Source organism: Dama dama, chromosome 16 (assembly GCF_033118175.1).
Source record: "Dama dama isolate Ldn47 chromosome 16, ASM3311817v1, whole genome shotgun sequence".
NCBI classification, from domain to species: domain Eukaryota; kingdom Metazoa; phylum Chordata; class Mammalia; order Artiodactyla; family Cervidae; genus Dama; species Dama dama.
The window spans coordinates 25,466,322-25,490,324 of NC_083696.1; the positions used below are offsets into that span (position 1 = coordinate 25,466,322).

Sequence of the window (24,003 nt, forward strand, 5' to 3'; positions counted from 1 at the left end):
TCCCTGTGGTGGAGAAGAAGGAAGAAAGGGCAGAAGGAAAGAGACTTCAGTTTTAATCCCTTAGTGATGACTGACACCCTCAAGGCGAGGCCTCTGCCAGGCTCTTTCTGTCCCAGGTGCACTACGAGAATCACAACTGCTGTTTCTCAAACTTCTGCATACCTCAGAATCTCCAGGAGGGCTTCTTAACACACAGAGTGTGGAGCCCCCACCCAGAGTTTCTGACCAGGGAGGTTCTAGGGTGAGTCCAAGAACTCACATTCCTAACGTGATCCCAGGTGCTGCTGGCCCAGGGACCACGCTGAGACAATCCCTGCTTTTCCTGGAAAAGGACACCCTCACAGCACCTTGCATCTGTTCACCTTGCAGACATTAACAGACACAGCCCTCAGGAACACATTTCCCCAAGATACAGCCTTCCACTGATGAGACCAGAGCCCCCCACCCCCAGTGTGCTGCATCCTCACCCAGGGGAGCTCACTGAGCCAGGTCTTCAGAGATGCTCTTGGCTTCTGGTCTGTGTACACACACACTTGCTTGCTTAAGGTGCCTGGCATAAACACCCACTTCTGCTCAAGCTTATGACTCTTTTCCGCACCAGCATCAATTCCCAATTCCCTCTCCATGACTCTTCCCTGACCCCAAATGCATGCATAAACCTAAGTTGCTTGGATGGCAGCAAATCTACAGACACATGCAGGCAGGCAGTACACAGGAATTCAAACTTGGAATGATCGCAATCCTATATTAGGAGTGCTGGTCAGAGATGAAACCTGGCTCGCTGAACCTACTCATTCCATGGAAAGCAGGAAGAAGATTCCAAAGTGGACACCACTCTGGGTTCAACAGTGATGGAGGCCTGGGCAGAAAAGCCAGCAATAGGACCTTGAAGAAAGGCATTTCCTCTTTGTGAGAAACAAGTAACTTGGCTTCCAGGCACCCTGCCTAATTTCTCCTGCAACTAACTTGCTATACCTAAGATATCCTATCTCTATCCTTCCAAGAAGAATTTAAAACATATCAGTAGGGGGTGAATTTTCAAACTTAAAGTCTTCATCATGACCACTGGTCATCCCTGCTGTGAGATGTAGAAATCCAGAGTCTGCCTGCAATGCAGGAGACCCAGGTTCAATCCCTGGGACCCACTCCAGTATTCTTGCCTGGAGAATCCCATGGACAGAGGAGCCTGGCAGGCTACAGTCCATTGGGTTGCAGAGAGTCGACAAACCTGGTACCAGAGGACAAGTACTGTATGACCTCCACTTAGATGAGATACGCAGAAGTCAAATTCCTAGAGAAAGAAAGTAGAATGATGGGTGCCCAGGGCCAGGGGAGAAGGGCAGTCAGTGTTTAACTGGGGACAGAGTTTCAGCTGTGCAAGCTGAAAAAGTTCTGGAGATGGACGAGGATGATGTTCACACACCAATGTGAATGTACTTAATGCCACTGGCCTGTGCGCTTGAAAATGGTGTCAAGGTGGTAAACTTTATGTTATGGGTCTTTTACCACAACTTTAAAATGTGAAAAATAATCAGTTTTTCTTAAAAAGAGTAATATGCCACTGAAGTTGGTGAAATGGCTCTATTTTCTCCCATCTTACAGGCCAGACTTAGCCTAACAGAGCAAAGTAATCCTTTTCAGACTACACTTATTGGATCAACACTCACTGCGTGTGTCACTCAGTCATGTCTGACTCTTTGCGAACCCGCCAGGCTCCTCTGTCCATGGGATTTCCCAGGCAAGAATACTGGAGTGGGTTGCCATTCCCTCCTCTGGGGGGATCTTTCCAACCCAGGGGTCAAACCGAGGTTTCCTGCATTGCAGGCAGATTCTTTACCATTTGAGCCATCAAAAAGGGAGGTGGTAAATTCTTCTTTCCATAAAATCCCATAGGTACAATCACTGACACACCCATGGCCCATCCCTGGCTGCCCACTGACCCGCAGTGGGCAAACAAAAAGAGGTCAGTGGGTTTCCTTCAAGCATAGTCCAGTTATGAAGAGCACATCTCCAGAAAGCAGGATCCTGGCCCTGCCACCCCACAGGCAGGTCTCTGAACAAGTCATGCTGCCTCTCTCTGCCTCAGTTTTCCCATCTGTAAAAGGGACTAATAATAGTACCTGTCCTAGTGAAGGTTATCATTACTCATGGGACAATTCTAAAGTGCACAGAGCTGCCCTTGACCCAAAACAAGCACTGAAGAATGATTCTGACAGCAGGAGGAATCATACAGATGGTCTGCACTGCAAGTGGACAGCCTTCCTGAGCAATCCCATCAGAGCATAAGGTTTAACTGGAAGCCTTACAAACAATCGGGATACCCTAGCCACACTCCATCCAGTTTAACTAGAACCTTAAGCAGGGAGAAAGAAACCCAAATGCCATATGTTAAGGCTCCCCAGAAATGCAGAGATTCTCATTAGAGTCCCCGGAGACATTTGTACATGACATAGATCCCACTATAGATGAATGAAGCGCTCCATCACTGAGTCCATCTCACAGGCAAGGTTGAAAATCATGCAGAGAGAGTTGAGGAGGCAAAAGATGGACCTGCAGGCTACAGAAGCTGAGACACAATATACCACGAGTGGTGTCCCAGAGAATACAGCAAACAAACAACAAAAAATAAAACCACACACACTCAAAAGTATGACAGATGAAAAGGAACTGAAATAAAGGAAGAGTTAATTAGGCCCCAAGAAAAATGGCAACAGATTATTGGGTACATTTTTGGGGTACAAGCTGATAAAGTTACTCAATTTCAAGAACTCATATTTTCCTAGTACATCTTTGACCTGCTTTTTTACCCTCTAGTAACTTGTAACTACACACGTTGTTACATAAAGGGCTTCCCAGGTGGCTCAGTGGTAAAGAATCTGCCTGCAGTGCAGGAAACACAGGTTCCCTGAGTCAGAAAGATCCCCTGGAGGAGGGCATGGCAACCCACTCCAGTATTCTGGCCTGCAGAATCCCATGGACAGAGGAGCCTGGTGGGCTACAGTCCACAGGGTCTCAGAGTCAGACACAACTGAAACAGCTTAGCATGCACACATGCACTCCACATAAGAGCCAAAGAAAACAAATCAAACAAAAGGGGGAGAAAAAGGAAGCACTGAAAATAGAAAATATAACCCAAAAAGACAACAGATTCAAGGCCGTATATCAATAAACATAACAGGAAAACTTGTTATCTAGAAGAAAAGGACAATCAGGATCAAAACCCAAATAAAGCTATTCATTATAGTTAAAATAGCTATCTAAACCAAACAGATAGGAAGCAGAAAAATCTTTAGAAACAAAGCCTTACTAGACAATTAAGAACAAAAAAAAAAAAAAAAAGAAATCACATAATATTAACATATATGATCTAGTAAGAAGCAAAAACAAAGAAGACACTTAAATTATTAAGGGTACAATCCTCAGGGAGGGACTTTCACTAATATATGTAGCAAATATCACAGTATCCAAAAGACTGAAATAAAATCAGAGGAATAGACAGAAATAATAGCATAGGATACCGAATCTACCTCTCTGCCTTAGGCAAATAAAACAAAAAGTAAAAATAAATATCTTAATCAATGAGGTTGCTCTAAACCGAGATTATATTTAAATTCTCACTCTACATAACATATAATAACCATATTTTTAAGCCATTTAGAACATCAAATTCCCCAACACCAAAATACAGCAGATCACACTCTCTATGAACAACATGCAATGAAACTAGAAAATAACTCCCTGGAGGTATTAAATGTTCTTTTTCACTGTTGAATTGCAGAGAAAATAAAAATTGAGATTAAAGACTATTTGGAAAATAACAACTTGCAACAAAATCTAAAAGCAGTAGCCAAAGCTGCACCCATAGGAAAATTTATAACCTTAAAAAGTTGCCTTACTTATAATAAAATTGTTCTAAGGTTCGTGTGGAAAATTAATGTGACTAGCCAGGAAACTTCTGGGGAAAATGTGCAAAGGGACATTAAACCCTACCAAACATCAAAATTTATAAAGCTATGATAATTAATTAAAAACAGGAAGACAATGAATGATTTGGAAATAAGACCAAACAAACATGGAATCTTTAATACCAAAAAAAAAAAAAAAAAAAAAAAAGGTTGTTTTCCAACAACTGAAAAGGAATACATTATTCAATAAAAGAGTTCAGGGCAACTCACTTCTCTGAGGAGAACTAAAGTTGGATCAAACTTCCATGTGAATGAAAGACTTAACCATGAAAAATGTCATAAAACTTCTGCAAAAAAAGGTTAATTTTTTTAAAATAATCTTGAAATGGAAAAGAGATTCCAATGTCTGACTCAAAACTCAAAATACATAAAATAAAAGCTAGCTTAGCCTGACTCCATAAAACTTTCTGCATGGAAACAATCACAAGCAACGTAAAAGGATAACCTGAGAAGGAAATATTTTCATACACTCTGGAATAGACCTAAATAGTTTTAGAAGTCAGTGAAACAATTGAGAACAACTAGTTGAAAATTAGTAGAGAAAGCAAACATTTATTTCCCAGAAAAAAATGAAAGACTTATGAAAACATTCAGCCCCATGGACAGTTTTTTAAATGTCAATACGAAGAATTAACATGCCATTTCTCTGTTGCAGACTTACTAGTACTAAAATGCCTGACAATTTCCAGTGTTGGTCAGGGCTTGGAAAAACCAGAGCAGCTCACACACCCTCGCTGCCACGTAAATCATTGCCACCTTTGGGAAGTGCAACCTTGTAGAATCTATAAAAAAAAATCTGTATCATTACCTTGGACAAAGAGATTCACTTCTGGGAACTGACTCTACAGGTACATAATGTAGGAGAAATAAAAACGTATGTACAGATGTACCTGTAGCACTCTTTCCTGTAATAGTTAAAAATCATAAGTATCCCTCCATAGGAATCCAGTGAAATAAATGATGTGTATCCAAATGGCAGGTATTAGCAAAGGTTTTTTGAAAATGAAGTGAGTGGCATGCACTAAGATGGAAAGATTTGCAAGAACTACTGTTATAGCAAACCTCGGACCAGTATGTGAGGTATAATCTCATCGTATATAAAAACAACTCGAGGATGCTACAACATGGATGAGCCTTGGAAACATTATGCTCAATTAAAGAAGCCAAATACAAAGGCCACATAATGTATGATTCTATTTATATGTCATTTCCAGTATAGGCAAATCCAGAGAGACTGTAAGTGGCTTAGTGGTTCCAAGAGCCTGGGGATGGGAGTGAGAAGTCACTGCTAATGTAGGAGGTTTCCTATGGCAGTGATGGAAATGTTCTTTAAAACCAACAGAGGTGATGGTTGCACAACACAGTGAATGTACAAAATGCCACTGAATTGTACACTTTAGGTTAATTTTATGTTATGTGCATTTTACCACAATTTTTAAAAATAAACAAAAGAGACGCACAGACAAGCACGGGAACCTAGAAAATGTCTGGAATGAAGTACAAAGACTGTGGGCCAAGTTCACCTGGGACCTTTGCAGGTCTTCCCTGGTAACTCAGAAAGTAAAGAATCTGTCTGCCAAGCAGGAGACCTGAATTTGATTCCCAGGTTGGGAAGACCCCCTGGAGAAGGGAATGGTTACCCACTCTAGTATTCTTGCCTGGAGAATTCCATGGACAGAGGAGCCTGGTGGTCTACGGTCCATGGGGTTGCAAAGAGTCGGATACGACTGAGTGACTAACAGTTCTGCAGGGAAGGTGCGGGGTGGTTGAGAAGTGAGAAGGGCTTTTCATTTTACACCCTTCTCAGTTTTATTTTTTAAGTCATCACCATTTGTCACTGGGGGCTTTTTGTTGTTGTTTATCTTGATCATTACTCAACCGAGGAATAAATGCATAACCATGATTTAAAATGAAAACGGGAAATTCCCTGGCTGACCAGTGGTTTAGACTTTGTGCTTCCACTGAAGGCGACCTGGGTTCAATTCCTGGTCAAGGAACTAAGATACCCCAAGTTGTGGCCAAAAAAAGATTAAAAAAATTATAAAGTAAAATGAAAACAATCCAGAGGAAATTAAATGAAGTTCCTCTAAATAACACCCCAATGCTAGGAGGGCCCTCTAGTAAATATCTGCCTACAGAAAAGACAGGAAGCATTGTTTTGAGGGAGTTTTCACATAGTGATTAAAAAAAAAAAAAAATACTTGCCATCATAAGTAGATAATTGGGCTCAAGCCAAAGTTCCCTCAGTATCATGAGGACATCCAATGCCCCACACAGACACCCAAAACTCAGGGCAGGACCTGTTCCACCACTGGGGAAAAAAGTAATTATAAAGAACATTTTTAAAAACTTAATCCTGGGCAGATCAACTTATACCCATAGTTGGCTTTCCTTCTTTCCTTTTATTTTGTTTTGAATCAGTTTGGGTTTTAGACGCCATAGAAATCTGTGGTTAGTCAACTAGAAGGAACATGATTATCTTGAGTTTTTTCCTTAATTATTATTTCTTTTTAAATAAGAAAATAAAGGGGCTCAAAGTTTAGAGTAGCAAAAAAAAAAAAAAAAATGTGAACCTTATCTGAACTCTGAAAACACTTCACTAATTAGAGGTAATTGTGCCTGGGCACTGCCTTGCCAAGCAAAGGATTTTCCTTCTTCCAAAATAAAATGAGAAAGACGCATCGAATTTAGCAAATAGTGAAGAAAAACTGGGATGTATATAGCAGAAAAGCAGCTGAATTTCAACAATGAAACATATGTGCTTGACCATTACTGAAACAGTCAGAAGGTTGTATCAGAATTACACCTCTTGTTGCCATTTAAGAAAGCATCCTCTGGGCTCCTTCTTATAAAGCTGCCTTCCAGTCAGAAGCCCTAGCAGCCACTTGGTGGAGGCTGACACCCCTAACACATGCTCGTCCTTAAAACTCATTCCCTGCAGGACTCCATGCTTACCTCCCTCTCCAGCATCCAACAGTGCCTACGTCAGGTGCCCCTGTGGGAAGGAGCTGGCCTCATCTCCCCGCATCCCTGCCCAGAGTCTCCAAAAAGCTACAGGGAAGCCCTCTGGGAGTCCTGCTTGGCAAACTCAGGACCAGCCCAAAGTCAGTGCCTTTTTCTGTCCACAGGACCTTCCTGTGGCCTCCAGAGCTACCCCTGCATTTTGGAACAGGACAAGGGGGAAGAAAGGAGCTGCTGACCCAAAGGACGAAGGAACGCACTTCCAAGAGCTCCCTCCCTCACCATCCCTCTCCACTGGCTTGCTCTTTCCTCTCCATTTGGCACTTCCAGGGCCTCCCTGCAGGGCCAGCCTTCAAGGATGCCAACAGCCTCCTGCTTCAAAGGCTCCCAGGCCCAGATAAATCACACAGGCTGACAGCCGCACCATCCCAGCGCCCAAGGATGTGTGCTTTTGTTGGATTTTGTTTTTGTCGTTACACAGGCTCCCCCAAGGGAAACAAAGGTTGGGATGGTTGCCTGACATCTTGGGGCCTCAACAGCCCATCTCTCTCTCCTCTGAGCTCCAGGAAACTCCCATCAAAGCCTCTCTTAAGAGCCAGGCAAACAGCTGGAGGAAGGGAAAGGGGACAGATGGGTAACTGACCAAAGACATCCAGGCCTGGACAAAGGGCTGGTCCCACAGAGGTGCTCGGGAGGCTACACCGGGCTGGCCAAAGCATCGACCAGGGAAGCAGTCCCGAACATCAAGCTTTCCAGGGAGTGGACTTGCCCTCTGATGCCAAAGGACTCGCCTGAGTCAGGACATAGACACACAGAGAGAGCCTGACCGTGCCCACACTGGGCCCGGTGACTCTGACTCCTAACTGCAACACTAACCAATCATGGGGCCAATCCAGTTCGCTGCCACCCCAGGTTGTGATGGGCTCAGTCACAGAAGTGTCCATTAGCAATGGAACATTTCTATCAGTTGAATTCCTATGCAGATCTTCTGAAAAGAAAATCAATAGAAAGCAATACTTGATTAGCCTGCATGCAGGTGCAGATGTGTCTGTATGAGTCAGCTCCAGCTGCCTTGACACAGCACCACAGACTGGGGCGTTTCAACTACAGACCTCCATCCTCCCACTGTTCTGGAGGCTGGAAGTCTGACATAAAGGTGTGGGCAGAGTTGCTTCTCCCGAGGGCTCTCTCCTCAGCTTGCAGACAACCACCTTCTCCCTGTGTCCACACGTGGTCTTCCCTCTGTATCCAAATTTCCCCTTTCTATAAGGACACCAGTTATACTGGATGAGGGCCCACCCACCCCTGATGACCTCAGTTTAACTTGGGTACATCTGTAAACCCCTCTCTCCAAATAAGTTCACATTCTAAAGTATTGGGGATTAGGACTCCAACACTATATCTTTGGAAGAAAACACTATTCAACCTGTAACAGTGTAATATTCTCTTTATGACAAAAGGAATGAACGTCATCTTGCATGCACGCATGCTCAGTCACTCAACTGCGTCCAACTTTTTGCAACCCCATGGAATGTAGCCATAAAACCTTGAAATGGTACATTTTGAAAGACAGCTCCAATCACATTTCCACCTCAAAGTTCTTTTAGATTTCCTGCATTTTGCTTCAGTTTCAGAATATAAGATAATTCTGATTCTTTGTGGCCAATTTCACAAAGGAAAAGTATTGTAACAGTGCTCAGAACAAACTTGGGGTTCTAGGCTTAAACAGAGGTGGCTGCTCCCATCTGCACCAAAACAAGCTGACCCAAAGCTGTCTGCTGAGACACCACGGGGCCGGCATGAAGCAACCCTGAGGGCATTCTGCATGATGCTCTAAAAACATTAAATATGTTCAGAATCTAATTTGTTTTTTCTTAGTATTTATTTATTTGGCTGCCTTGGGTCTTACTTGTGGCACACAGGATCTGTGCTGTGGCATGCAGGATCTTTTGTTCGGGCACACCAACTCATGTGCTTGCTCCAAGGCATGTGGGATCTTAGGTCCCCGACCAGGGATCAAACCTGTGTCCCCTGTACTGCAAGGAGAACTCACACTGGCCCACCATGGAAGTCACCGGAATGGAATTTAGATTGAGTATTTGTAAAGCCCAGAGAATTCAACCCAGAGAACTAGCTGAGCTAGTTTTCTACATCCCCAAGAGCTAGTTTTCTACATCCCCAAACTTCCATCTCTTTACCCATCCATGCACTGTGCCATGCCTAGTCACTCAGTCGTGTCTGAGTCTCTGCAACCCCATGGACTGTAGCCCAACAGGCTCCTCTGTCCTTGGGGATTCTCCAGGCAAGAATACTGGAGTGGGTTGCCATGTGCTCCTCCAGGGGATCTTACCAACCCAGGGATCGAACCCAGGTCTCTGGAATTGCAGGCAGATTCTTTACTGACTGAGCCACCAGGCAAGCCCAAGAACACTGTAGTGGGTAGTCTGTCCCTTCTCCAGGGGATCATCCTGACCCAGGAATCGAACCAGGGTCTCCTGCTATGCAGGCAGATTCTTTACTAGCTAGGCTTCCCCAGAAGCACTTACCACCCAAAGAACAACCCAAAGATCAAGATGCTCCCCTGAAGAGCTTATGAATCACTTACAAACTTCCACATCTCCTCGACAAATTGATTTCCCACATTTTCCCTTCACCTTCCCCTCTGGTCAGAGTTGGACAAGAATTTGTGACAAAGCAAAGAGCAAGATGACAGGAGAGAAGAAGTAATGTGTAACAGTTCCTGCTAATTTATCTAAATGTGTAGACATAAATGTTGTCCCCGGGGGCTCATAGACAGGATCCAGTAAAATAATCCCTAGCACAGGAGGTATGGTGGAATCAAAGATCTTGAAGATTCCTATGATGCCTTCGCATCTCCCCCAGGGTAACCACTGTTGTCAATCTGACTTGTAGATTGGAGGCCTTATTCTAGAGACAGCTTTATCCACAGAGAGAGGAAAGGGGCGTGGGATTATTTTAGATCAATCCCATGGGGCGCATATCCTTCTGCAACTTGATTTTCTCCCTACCCAGAATTTGACTTTGAAATCTCCCTCCGTGGGCATCTACAGAGTGTCATCTTCATTTTAGCCACTGTACAGTAATCCATAGTAGAGACATGGTACCAATTCAATTATTCGGCTTCCATTAAAAGACATGTGGATATTTCCAGCTTGTCACTGTTAGAAATGGTGCAGCAGTGAACAGCAAGTTTCCCAGGCATGCACATACTTCTGCAGAGCAGGCCACAGCATATGCATATTGTAAATGTCACACGACCCTCAAAGCAGGAGCTTACATACCACCATGCCACCCTCTTCACATCGCTACTGACATGCTCCTTATGACCCGTTTCTGACCTCAGGCAAAGCTCAGTCAGAAGTACCTTGGGATAACTGCCTCATAACTTGCGTTTTCTTGAACCCTACTAACACCAAACGCTTCTTGAGTTTTGGGTCTTCTGTATTTTTTTGCAAATTGCATTGCATCTGTGCATTGCATCCCTTTTAATTGGAACATTAATTTTTTTACAAGTTCTTTATGGATTCTGGTTACAGATCTGCTCATCTGTCATATATTTGGTAAAACACAGTCTCTCCAGCAAACAATCTGAATTTTCAAGTGGGGCGTCAAACCATCCACCAGGAAGCACAAAACTGAGTCTTGCGATATGTTGTTGTTGCAAAGGGTAGGAGGGCACAATACACAGCAGAAAGCTAAAATGCCTTCCTCGCTCCCTTTCTACACCCTCACAACCTTTGTGTTAATGAGTCCAGGGCTCTGAGAAGGGTGCGCGCTGGCCCACTCTGTGCAAGGCTCTGCAGGGGCATTTCTCCTGGAGACGGTCACAGGAGCACCCCACCAAAAGCGGATGAATGAAGGGCTGCATTGGACACAGCTCCGTGGGGCCTTCTCTGTGCCCCACGCACACACCACGCCCTTTGCTGCTCCAAGGCGGGGTATCCAGGCCTCTGCACCAGGACCCAGCTCTGTGCACGTCCCTACCACACTCAGGGCAGCCTTGGGAATGCAGAGAAGCAGCGCCTATACCGGCTCGAATTCGGAACCTCAGACCCAATGGGCCTCCCTCTGGCTGAAGGCCGTTCTGATGGTGAAAACCAGGATTTATGGGCACACCTTGCCTGGGTCCCGCTGCAAACAAACCAAGTGTGAAAGGCCATTTTCCAGGAAGTTGGGAAAGCTGGGCAGGGCCTGGGTATCAAGTATCACTTGCTTGTGATAACAGTATAGAGATTATGTGGAAAACAGGTCTTACTATTCATGCTGAAGTATTTACAAGAGAAAAATTAAAGCTGTCCAGGACCCATTAAGTGGGCCGGAAGAAATGAAATGAAATTAACAGAAAGTGTTAACTGTTGAAGCTGGGTGAAAAATATATAGGGGTTCCCTGTACTAGTCTAATTTTATGTATACTTGAAGTTTTCTATAATAAAAGGCTAAGGTAAAAGATGTTAGAAGATCTGGGGATCCAGAAACTGGACTAAGACTTGGTGATTTTTTGTTCTTTAATAAACACAGTGTAGGTGAAAGGCATATGGAGCCTGCCCCACCCCATCCCTAGGTGAGGTGCGACACCATTTCCCATAAAATTATAACCACTTGAGTCTCTCTAAGCAAATCTGTTCAACCCCATTATAGATTCCACTGGCCACAGTCACACATTTGTATCAGTTAACATAATTTTCATGCCTTATTTTGAGATAATTTCAAATTTACTCAAAAGTTGGAAGATTCGTGCATGAAACTCCCCCATACTTGTTACCCAGATTCACTAATTTTTCATGTTTCATCCCACATACTTCATCATTTTCTCTCCATACTCACACTGCTTTTTATTCTGAACTAAGATCTGGTTGCAGACTTTATGCTCTTTATCCATTAACACTTCCTAAGACCAAAAATATTCTCTCACAGAACCTCAATACAATTAACAAATCCAGGAAACTGAACTCAGACCACACTTTTGAAGAACTGACCTCCAAAGTCCAGTTTCATCAGTTTCCAATGATGCGCAGGTCAGTTTTCACCCTAAACCAGTCCTCTTCAGAAACATGCTGCATTTACTTTTCTCATCCTGTAGTCTCCTTTAAATTGGACTCATTTCTGGGCTGTTTTTGTCTGTCACAACATTAACATTTTCTACTACAGGCCATTTTTTAATAAAACGCCCCTCCATTTGGGCTTGCTGAATTTGGTACCATCAGACTCAGGTTCTACATCACAGCTTGAACGCAGGCTAATCTATGTCTTTCTTGAAAGGACAACAGCCACCTGCCCACAGTAGTGATGTGAGTCCTGGTCACCCAGGTAGGTAACGGTGGCTTTCTCTGGTCTGTGGTCACTAATTGTCCCTTTGCAAATAAGGGCTCTGTGGAGAAATATTTTGAGCCATAAACATTCCCTGCTCCCCAGCAAACACAATCTCATTTAATTGCATTAGAGACTCTTGCCCAAACCAATCTGCATAATTATTTGCAAAACATAATTTTTTTCAAGTCACCTCGCTTTTATTAGTTGGCATTTTACTGTATGGAAATGCCCTCTCTTCACTTTCTCTTCTGTTCATTTATGTAATGTAGTATGTTAAACAGTGTTCCCCCAAATTCATATCCACTCATAACCTCAAATGTGACCTTACTTGAAAACAGTTTTTGCAGAAGTAATGAGTTAAGGATCTCAAGATGACATCACCCTGATTTAAAGTGGGCCTAAATCCAATGACTTCTGTCCTTATAAGAGGAAGAGCCACAGAGAGACATCTAGGGAGGAAGGGCATGTAAAGCTGGAGCAGAGATTGAAGCGATGCTGCTACAAGCCAAGGAAATGCCAGAGCCCCCAGGAAACAAAAGGGGTAAAAAGGATTCTCCCTTGGGGCCTTTGGAGGGATCATGGACTGCGACACCTTGACTTTGGACTTCCAGCCTCCAAAATTGTTGGGAAATCATTTTTTATTGTTTTAAGTCACCCAGTTTGTGGTACTTTGTTACAGCAGCCCTAGGAAAATAATACATGAATTTAACTATAGTTGTCCCTTGGTATTCCCTTCTCCCCCTACCCCCTGAGGATATCAAAGTCCAAGGCTGCTCAAGTCTCTTATATAAAATGACAGTACTGTTCACATATAACCCACACACATCCTCCTGTACACTTTAAATCATCTCTAGATGACTTATAACACCTGTTGTTGTTGTTGTTTAGTTGCTAAGTCATGTCCCACTCTTTTGTAACTCCATGGACTGTAGCCAATCAGGCTCTGTCCATGGAATTTCCCAGGCAAGAATACTGGAGTAGGTTGTCATTTCCTTCTCCAGGGGAATCTTCCTGATCCAGGGATCAAACCTGAGTCTCCTGCATTGGCAGGCAGATTCTTTACCCCTGAGTCACCAGGGAAGCCTCCTATAATACCTAATACAAAGCAAATACTATATAAATAATCATAAATACAATGCAAATGCTATGTAAATAGTTTCTGGTGTGCAGCAAATCCAAGTTCTGCTTTTTGAAACTTTGCGGAATTTTTAAAACATTTTTAACCCATGGTTGGTTGAATCTGAGGATATGGAACCCACAGAGAGGCAACTGTACTTATTTACTTATTATTAACATTGAGTAATAGATTCCTATTTTGTTCCATGTATAATCCATGTGTGTGCTAAGTCGCTTCGGATGTGTCCATTCTTTGCAACCCTATGAACTGTAGCCCTCCAGGCTCCTCTGTACATGAGGATTCTCCAGGCAAGAATACTGGAGTGGGTTGTCATGCCCTGGATCTTCCCCACCCAGAGATTGAACCAGAGTCCCTTACATTTCCTGCATTAGCAGGAGGGTTCTTTATGACTACGCCACCTGGGAATCCCTGCTTGTCTTTATGTGATGCTTTACTACCCCAAATGTGACCACTGGAACACCTCCAAATTGGCACCTGTACCTCTGATATGTTCTCATTACTTCTGACCACTTATTTTATATCATAAGAATATGGTCTTGGTTAATCTTCTATTTTTCCCTTTCCTGGCCTCATAGTCAGTCATTTCCCCCAAGGTATTCTAGTCCCTGTATTGTGTGATAGTATTGAGAAACCTAGATCTGGGCACTGAGAGTGCTTATTGCTAGTGAGATGCTAGAAATAATTGTTATATACAGGGAAAAAAGCTATTTTATGAATTATGAATTTCTAATGTAAATGTATATATATATATTTATATATATATATCCATCCATACTGCTATGAAAAACAAGCCCACTGAAAGTGCAAGCCGTGTACTTGTGTTTGGAGTCGCTTTGTTTTTCACCTAGACTGAGGATATATAGTCAAAGTACCGGGTCCACATTCACTTGAACTAGGTTTCTTTTTTCCTGTCAGTGTAGTTACATTGTTTGTGTACAATATATTTAGACTTATTTACTTGTTTGCATTCAGTTTTAGTTTCCTGCCATTTTCAGTGATTTATTTTTTGAACATGCAAAACGTTAACTTACTCCAAAGGTCAGAACTATACAAAAATATATGAAAATGAACTAAGAACAGAAGGAAATTATCTTAACATAGTAAAGGCCATATATGACAAGCTCACAGCTAACATCATGCTCTATGGTGAAAAACTGAAAACTTTTCCACTAAGATCAGGAACAAGACAAGGATGTCCGTTTTCACCACTTCTATTAAACATAATATTGGAAGTTCTGGACAGAGCAATTAGGCAAAAATTTTAAAAAGGAATAAAAGGCATCCAGAATTGGAAAGAAGTAACATTATCTCTGTTCACAGATGCCATGATCTTACATATAGATACACAAAAATTCTATATGAGCTAATAAACACATTAAACAAACTTGCAGAATACAAAGTCAACAGGCAAAATCAGCTGCATGTCTATGTAGTAACAGAAATTAATCCAAAAAAGGAAATTGAGAAAGTAATCCATTCACAATAGCATCAAAAAGAATAGAATATTAATACCAGTAATAATTTTAATCAAGTGGGTGAAAGACTTGTATACTGAAAACTACAAAACATTGTTGAGAGAAATTAAAGAACATCTAAATAAATGGAAAGAAAATCTGTGTTTGTGAATTTTAAGATTTGTTATGGTGTCCATACCATCCAAAGCAATGTACAGATTCAGTGCAATCTTTATGAAAATCTCAGACACTTTTGTCTAAAGAGAAAATCCACCCTAAAATTCATATGTAATTTCAAGGAATTCCAAATAGCCAAAACAATCTAGAAAAAGTTGGAGCACCCATACTTCCTGATCTCAAAACATACTACAAAGCTGCAATAATCAAAACACTGACAAAAGGACAGACATAGACCAATGGAATAAAATAGAGAATCCAGAACTGCCCCACTCTACATGTGGAACAAATGACAAAGATACCAAGACTAATTCAATGAATAAAGAAAAGTCTTTTCAACAAAGGGTGCTGGGAAAACTATATTTCCACATTAGAAATAATGAAGTCAAATCCCTACCTTTCTCAATCTATAAAAATTAACTGAAAATGGATCAAGGACCTAAACAAAAGCTAAAACTATAAAACTTTTAGAAAAAAACAATAGTGGAGAAGCTTCAGGACATTGGACTTAGCAATGATTTCTTGGATGTGACACCAAAAGCACAGGTTTAAAAAAAAATAGATAAATTGATTTTTTAATTAAAAATTTTTGTGCATCAAAGGATATTATCAAGTGTGGAAAAGCAACCCAAAGAATGGGAGAAAATAAGTGCAATCATATATCTGATAAAGAGTCAATATCTAGACTATATAGAACTCCTACAACTCAACCAAGACAACCCAAACAATCTGATTTAAAAATGGGCAAAGGATTTGAATAGTATGTGCTAAGTCACTTCAGTTGTGTCCAACTCTTTGCAACTCTATGGACTGTAGCCCACCAGGCTTCTCTGTCCTTGGGATTCTCCAGGCAAGAATACTGGAGCGGGTTGCCATGCCTTCCTCCAGGGTACCTTCCTGACCCAGGGAATCAAAACCATGTCTCTTACATCTCCTGCACTGGCAAGCAAGTTCATTACCATCAGGGTCACCTGGGACATATTTCCAAAAAAGATATACTAATGTCCATGAAATATATACAAATGACATGAAAAGACACTCAACATCACTAATTATTAGAAAAATGCAAATCAAAGCCACAATGAGATCAAAGCCACTTCACACTCATTATGAAGGTTGTTATCAATAAAGCAGAAAATAACTAATGTTGACAGTATGGCGGTTACTCAATAAAGTAAACTTAGAATGACCATACGCTCCAGCAATTCCACTTCTGGGTAAATATCCAAAAGGACTGAATGCAAGGACCTGAACAGGTATCTGTACAACTATGTTCATAACAGCATTATTCACAATGGCCAAAAGGTGGAAATAACCCAAATGTCTGCCAACAGACAGAAAAAGTGGTAAAGCAAAATGTGGTATATGCAGGGGGTATAGGTACATGTGTGTATAATGGAGTAGTACTTAGTCTTAAAAAGAAGTATTAATATATAGCATGAGATAGATGAACACTTGAAAAGACTGTTAAGTGAAAGAAGCCATTCACAAGAGGACAAATACCATACACTTCCATTTATTTGAGATATCTATGGTAGTCAGATTCCTAAGTAGAATGGTGACCGTCATCGCTGGCAGGAGGAATGGGCCATTGGGGTTTAACGGGGGCAAGTCTCCATCGGGGGGATAAAGACAATTCTGGAGATGGACAGTGATGACAGTGGCAAAAGGTGGAGATACTTAACACTGGGGGACTGTACACTTAAAAATGGTTCAAAGGTCTGTTTTATGCATATTTTACATTTATTTTTGGCTTTCCTGGTGGCTTAGATAGTAAAGAATCCGCTGGCAATGCAGGAGACCCAGGTTCAATCTCTGGGTGGTGAAGATTCCCTGGAGAAGGGAATGCATCCTTGTCTGGGAAATCCCATGGACAGAGAAGCCTGGCAGACCATAGTCCATGGGGTTGCAGAGTCGGACATGACTGAACGACTAACACTGGCCTTTATTTTAAAAAGATCTGAGGTAACTGAGGTCACTTCCTAGTTTCTCCTGTGTTTCTTTTTGCAAAATAACCGGATGCACAACCTGTCCCTCCTTGTCTCATGTTCACTTAAGACAGAGCTCCCCCCTTGTCACCATCTCCTCTGGTAGCCCTTAAGCTGCTCTAGAAATGTACTCAGTGTTATGCAAAGACTACAGTGACCTGGTGGTTATTTCACTGTCTGGAGAAAGACTCCCAACTCCTAAATGTTATTTCCAAATGTTCGCCAAGAGTTGAAAACATAAGGCAACATCCTGCAACAGGACACCAAGGTGGACACTTAACCGAATGTGACCCAGAGGTTGTGCCTGAAAGCCTTCTCAGCTTTGGCCCTCCCTTTCTACACCCCTCTTATCATCCATTTGTGGGTGGCTCACTTTCTAGATGGAACTCTTACATCCCCCCTCAATTCCTCACCATCCCCCAAATCCTACTCATTCTCTTTCCCAACGCCCATTGTCTGCCAGAAACCAAAATGTTGTGTGCGTCCCTCCTCCAGACCCCTAAGGAATAACTGGACATTTCCTTCTGCCTCAGTTTCCTCCCAGGATACTCCTCCACCAGGACCTTTCCTGGGAATTCCCCCAACAAATCCAAGGCCAAGCCCCTTGATTTTTCATGCACCTCCTTTCTGGGGTGCAACTACTACCCTCTTAGCTCCCCTACCACTACCCCTGGCTGCTGCCAACTTAGCCTCTGAAAACACGGCTGCAGCTCACCATATCTTGCCCTGCTTATCGCATCACACCCTGCATTTGCCTGAGAGCTAAGATCCTCACCCTCTTGACTCCACACCATTTCCCCTTCTCTGAGGACGGTGCTCTGGCTGCTCTTGGTTCTGCCTCTTTCCAGGCCTGCCCTTCTCTCTCAGCCCTTTCCCATCTGCAAACACATTCCACAAACACATTCCACTGCATCCCACGTGGTGGCTCCGAGGTAAATGAGACGATCTTAGGAAGGTTGGCCGCTATCAGGCATTATCACAGAGCTGTTGGCTGCAGGAAATCTTTGGCAAATCCTAGCTGAAGCGTATTAAGGCTCAGTTCAGACTGGACTGAGAATTGGTCCACAAACATGTTCTCATGTCATCTCTCCAGTTCCCTGTCTCACCCCTACTGTGATTTCCTTCCCCAAGTGGGAAACTGCTTTTGCATGCCCCAAATGTGCCTGGCATTGTGCGGGGGAATCCAACCAGTAATCAGGCAAGTTTCTTCGTCCTTTCTTGTGCTGGAATTCTTTGAATCTGTGCTTTAAACCTTGATGTGATATTTGTTTCAACACTTGAAGATTCCCCCATGATGTCAGACTCAGTCTAATTTGAATCAACAGTCATCACTATGACCATTTCATGTGCTTTTTTAATGGCACTGAAGCCATGATGTAGCCCTCCCACACATAATGCACACACACAACATGTTCATATAATCTTGCTTAGCCCTTAACATATCAATTCTTTAGAACTAATATTTTCCCCAAATTAGCACTATATGCTATGTAAGTGTATACGCTAGGGTTTAGTTGCCTTGGTCATCACACCTCTGCTAAGCCCCTCTTGGGGAAGCCTCTCTAATCTAATTCTACAGATTAGAGTCAGTCAATCCAGTCCATTTTTGCCATCAAATCTCCCACAGTCAACAAACAGAACATTAAGCAAACAAGGGGAGCCCCTCCCTGACTCTGGACTCCACAAGACATTCCTGAAGCAACAGCATCTAACACAGAGACCCCGGGCAAAGAGGAGTGGTGGTGGACGGGGCTTCCTGCAACGCTGGAAATGCCCTCTGCATTCCTGGACCACCCCAGCCATCTGCCACATTTGCGTGCTAAATCACTTCAGTCGTGTCCGACTCTCTGCAACCCTAAGGACTGTAGCCCTCCAGGCTCCTCTGTTCATGGGACTCTCCAGGCAAGGATACTGGAGTGGGTAGCCATGCCCTCCTCCCGGGGATCTTCCCAACCCAAGGATCAAACCCACATCTCTTGTGTCTCCTGCATTGGCAGGCGGGTTCTTTACCACTAGCACCACAAACATGAGGCCCCTGAAATGCAGCTACTGCAGTGGAGGGACTGAACCTTTCATTTCAGTTCAGTTTAATTAATTTTAACCTGAATAGTTACATGTACCTACACTCCACAGCAGAAGCCTACAATGAGGATTTCTGTCATTTAAGTGCACACTGGGTTAACTAGCCCTCCAGGAGGGCACTGCGGTGTGGAAACCACGAAGCTGGAAGCATTTGAGACTTGGGGAAAACCTTCCCCCACTCCAGGAGGATTTGAAGAAGCTGCCACATTCTCCGCAGATAACATCTCAAAAGTGACTAAGTGCTTACTGAAGCTCGTTCCAATGACAATTAAAGACACACACACCACATCTCACTGGAGCTTAAGACTTTCTAGAGGACAAGTCACTTAGTCTAATCAGGCTAGACTTTTCTCTAATTATTTCCTTCCCTTTGGCTTTTGATTTTTTGGTTCTTTCAGTAGAACTTGGGGGAAAAAAAAAAAAAAACACAGAAATTCCCCAAATCGTACAAATAACACCAACACAATTCTTTACTTTTGAAAAGTTTTCCCAACACTGTTCAACAATTCCTTGGCCACTCTGTTAATATGATTTTAAACAGATTACACCCCAGACATATTTTATGACAACAGCACATGCAAGCAGAGCTGTCCCGCCCTTATTTCCAACTTGGCAAGCTCCTCCGCAAAACCAAATAAATACATACTAGAAGAAGGCTGGTACAAACCCCAGCCAGTTGCAGCCATAATTAGTGGGCCAGAACTGGTCTTGTTGCTTAGATTTTTATTTCAAAACTCAAGAAGCCTGCACTACCCACCAAAATCGTAGCAATTCTTTTACAGTGATACAGTTCTACAATACAAAATCAAAGAACTCAAAGAGTCCCTGAGAAGTGATGTTTTCAAAACCAGTTCTTTCAGTCCAGCTGTCCTTTCATGAAATTGCTATTGGACATGTAAAATCCGGACTTAATCAGCAACACTTCTCTGCAAAGCAAAGCCCTCTGGTTCCTTTACTTTGACACCTTCCAGGCAGGGTATTCATAGGCTCCACCTGGCAGTCACCACAGGGTCCCCAAAGAAAGAAGTATCTTAATGGCAACTTTCTTTACCAGGAACATATCACAGGGGATCCCCATGGGGGAGAGCAGAGTAAACCCAAAGCTTCACAGCCCAGCCCTTCTCCAGGTGGTAACCACAGGATGCTACCGGTCCCCCTCCAGGTTCCCAGGGAATGGACCAGATAAACACCAAAAGGCCCCTGACATCAATGAATGTTTTAGAAGACGGATATAAACCTTGGGTGCAGATAACAGTTAGTAACCCACTTTCTTTTCCCTGACTACAATTTGGAAGTATATAATTACACCTCTCCCAGAGAAAAGAGTTAGCGTGCACAAATTTCCTATACCGAATCAGAGTGGCCAGGGCTCTGCAGATTAGGGGGGGCCAAGTCTTTCACACCCAGTTCCCATTTCAATGATAATGATAACTTTCCACATCCTGGCCTCCCATGGAATGCATTTTAAAGGAGTGCCACTTCTCCAGCTGCAACCTTGCTTTAGAAATCCCTCTTTAGGGGATTAATCTTCCCTACCTGTCAGACAGGCTGTTCCCCTGCCCCTGCATTTCTATCCCACTGATCTCAGGAAAAGATTCCAAAGGCTAGAGCGTGAAACCCAAATTCTTCCAGGTTTCAATGTCTCAAAGGTTAAACCGAGGGTAGAAAGACAAAACACAGGGGACAAGTAATTCATGACAAATCACACCACAACAGAGAGTGACACACACAACAATTACAGCGGTATTTTGACCAAACAACAGGAAAACGGTTTAACAATAAAAATAGAAATGGTATTTCACATTGCCTTGCAAATCTGCAGATTGCAGTCACCCAAAACTCCTGGTCAATGTACCTTTTTAACCCATGTTGCTTTTCTGAAGGCAAAATGTTAAGCAGATTTCTTGTAAGTTTTCTAACTATGATTTGCTTTACTAATCAAGAGTTCAGCCTCATTGACTAGAGCCCCTCGGTCACCCATCACCACTTTTATAAACAGTTCACGACAGCAGCTCACACTGAATGCCACATAGTGGTGGTCATTGTCCAGATGACATTTTTATCAAGTAGACCTGAGGGTTAAACTTGCTTTTGCTATTAGATACTGAAAATTTTCAAATGTGTGCTTCTTCTTTTCTTGGTACACAGCCATAATAAGAAAAACATGTTGCCTTACTAAAGAGTATATAAAAACTTTTCTTTTTCCACAAAGTCTTCTTTTTCAAGATGTTTTCATTTACTTACTTTCAAATGGATCACTATCATTATTTATTACTGCCATCACTCCAGGGATCTGGGCCAGAAGTAAACATTACACTGTCAAAATCAGGGGTGAGGAGACCCCAAAACTCCCAGCCTGTCAAACCCTGGCAGGGGACACAGTCCAAAATTAAGCATTTGTCTCCCTAAGGAACAGAGCCTTCTGTAAAAACATAGAACTTATAAATCCTTTTAGAATAACGTCTCCTTGTTTTTACATAGTAACGTATGTTTTGTGTATAAAATACACTCAGATTACAGGGATTCCTCTTTACAGCAGAAAAGATGCCAAATACTTGAATCTCCTGTAATCATAAAATTGTATTCATAGTTTGAATATGATCTGATTCTTTGCATTTCCACCTCACCTAACATTCCAGAAGAAAGAGAATTATAAACAGCTTCCCTTCTCCCTCCCCTATAGAAATTACTATTATTTTACTGGAGAAAGAAAATTACCTCCACACAGGGTTCAGAAATTAAGGAAAGTGATACTGGATTGCTTTGTTCCTTGGAGACTTCTTTAACTCTACTGGAAACTACAGCAATGTTTAAACTCCTCTGCCCAAAACGCAAGCAACTTTCCAGTCTTGCTGCAATCTTGATTTAAGGAACAGACCCATCACCTTTTCTCACATCACCCACTTCCAACTCTCCCCCTGGCAAATGCAACTGAAACCGCTGGGCCACAGGTTTGCGCGGTAGGGTTTTGCAGAGCAATTAACCCCCACATGACCACCACGCAAATACTGTTCAATGGCAGCTGGTTCAGCCCGGGGTTCAGCCCCTTCTTTCCCCTCCCGCAGCGCAGCAAATGCACCCCTTGACTCGAAACGGGAGAGGGCTTCTAGCGGGAGAAGGGGTGCAGAAATCCAGAGGGATGCTGTTTAAAAACGCACAGACTAACTTAGGTCTGGTTTACTTACCTTTGCACCGTGCACCTTGAGCGGCTTATGCTTTAAGGGACAGCGACAGAAACTCAAACCCCTTTCCCAAATCAAGTAACCAAGGATGTGTGACGTAATTGGCTCTTGTATTAAACCCAAACGCCCCCCAGGAAAGGCTGCCCAGCATTCCTGAATCGTTGGATGGATCCCTGGAGCGCGCAGTTGGCAGCAGAAGACGAAAACCATCGAGCCCCCTTCTCGTGTCTTTTGTCTAATTCTCACCTACGTGCAGAAATGCCGGGGGGAGGGGGCACAATACATGGAATGGGGGACACCGAGACCCGCTTAGGTGTAAGGGGCGGCTCACTCATTTCTGGGTCACGATGTGAACCCCCTTAGCTTTCAAACCTAGAGGTTCCACCGCCCTCCCTCGCTTCAGCAGGGTGCGGGAAACTGGCTGGCTGGGGGGCGGGGGGCGGGCAGGCGGGTGCTGCGGGTATCGGACAGCGTGGCACCCTAGGCCGATCCCCCTAGCTTCCACCGAACGTGATGGCATCTCTTGCTCGCCCTGGGGTCCACGCAGCCCAACAGCGTGCGACCCTCGAGGGGAATGCCACCCGGGAGCCCGGCCCACCCTCCAGCCAGCCCGAAAAAGGCTAGGTCCCCAGTAGCGGGAAGGCGGCCCGGGGACCCCGGACCCCAGGCACAGGAAACGCGGCTTTGGCCACCTCTCGGCGGGGGCGGAGAGGGTGAGGGGCCAACAAAAGGGAAGCCAAATTCCCTTCCAACCAAGGGGCGGGGATCGGGAGCCCCCTTCCCTCAGCCTCGTCCCACCGCGGCGCGGGCGCTGGGGAGAGGTCGGCGCAGACCCGGGCGCCGCGGACCTGGAGCTCTGGAAAGAACCTCGGGGAGCAGGGCCGAGTTAGTGTCCTGAGAACCTCGGACACGTCTGAGGACCCGGGCGCCTGCCGCCTTCACACTCACGACCCTCGGAAACCCCCGGCTGGGGGCTCCTCGCGGGCGCCGGCGCCGCCCGCCCTAGTCTCTGGAAACACTTAGGCGTCCCAGGAGCGCGCCTTATTGAAAGCAGCCCCGGGCGGCGGGGCGCAGATGCGGAGCCGGGCTGAGGTGGGCACGGGAGGGGGGGCCCCCGCCAGGCGCCCCTCGCCCAGGAGCACCGGCGCCGGCGCGGCGGCGGGAGCAGCAGCATCGCGAGGGAAGGGACGGGCGCGCGAGTGGCAAGCCCTCTGCCCGCGCTTGGAGGAGGTGCGCCCGGGCGGACGCGGGCTGGTGAGTCCTACCTGAGGCCCTGGACACGCAAAGCAAGAGCGCGGCGACCGCCCAGACGGCCGGGACGCACAGCCACCGCAGCGCCGAGCCCCGGGCCATGCCGCGGGCCGTAGGGGCCTGGGCGCGGGGATCCGGCGCCACCACCCCTGTCGGCCGCGCGTCCGCTGCCCTTTCTCCTGGGCGCTTGGCGAGTCGGTCCCTTTCGAGGAACTCGCGGTCCTCTTCCTCTCTCGGCCCGGATGCGCCGCTCGGTTAGGGCCGGCCGGACGCGCGCGGGGGGCGGACCGCGGGCAAGCAGGGAGGCAGGGTCCCAGGCTCGCCCGCCCCGATGGGCAGAGCGAGAGGCCAGCGCTGGCGCCCCCTGCTGGACCGACACGCCTGTAGCGGGCGGGGCGCGCGGGCAGCGCGGGGCCAGGACCGGGGGGCAGCCGCTCCGTCCCCGGACGCGCCTCCCGCGCCCGCCCTCCTGCC

At 44.7% G+C, this 24,003-nt stretch overlaps 1 protein-coding gene across 3 annotated transcripts in view; it reads right to left on the reverse strand.

Annotated features, from left to right (window-relative positions):
- Window positions 1-23,758, reverse strand: part of ROR2 (receptor tyrosine kinase like orphan receptor 2) — a 238,195-nt gene extending 214,437 nt beyond the window's left edge. Inside the window, exon 1 of one of the 3 annotated variants that reach the window (XR_009696370.1) lies at window positions 23,544-23,758. Coding sequence is in view for 1 of the 3 variants with exons in the window: in XM_061163583.1 (XP_061019566.1) it covers window positions 23,544-23,631 (88 nt within the window). In the remaining 2 variants the exon portion in view is untranslated. The remainder of the gene's footprint in view (window positions 1-23,543) is intronic. The other 2 variants (XM_061163583.1, XM_061163586.1) reach the window with 2 other exon arrangements.
- Between the last annotated feature and the right edge of the window lie 245 nt (window positions 23,759-24,003).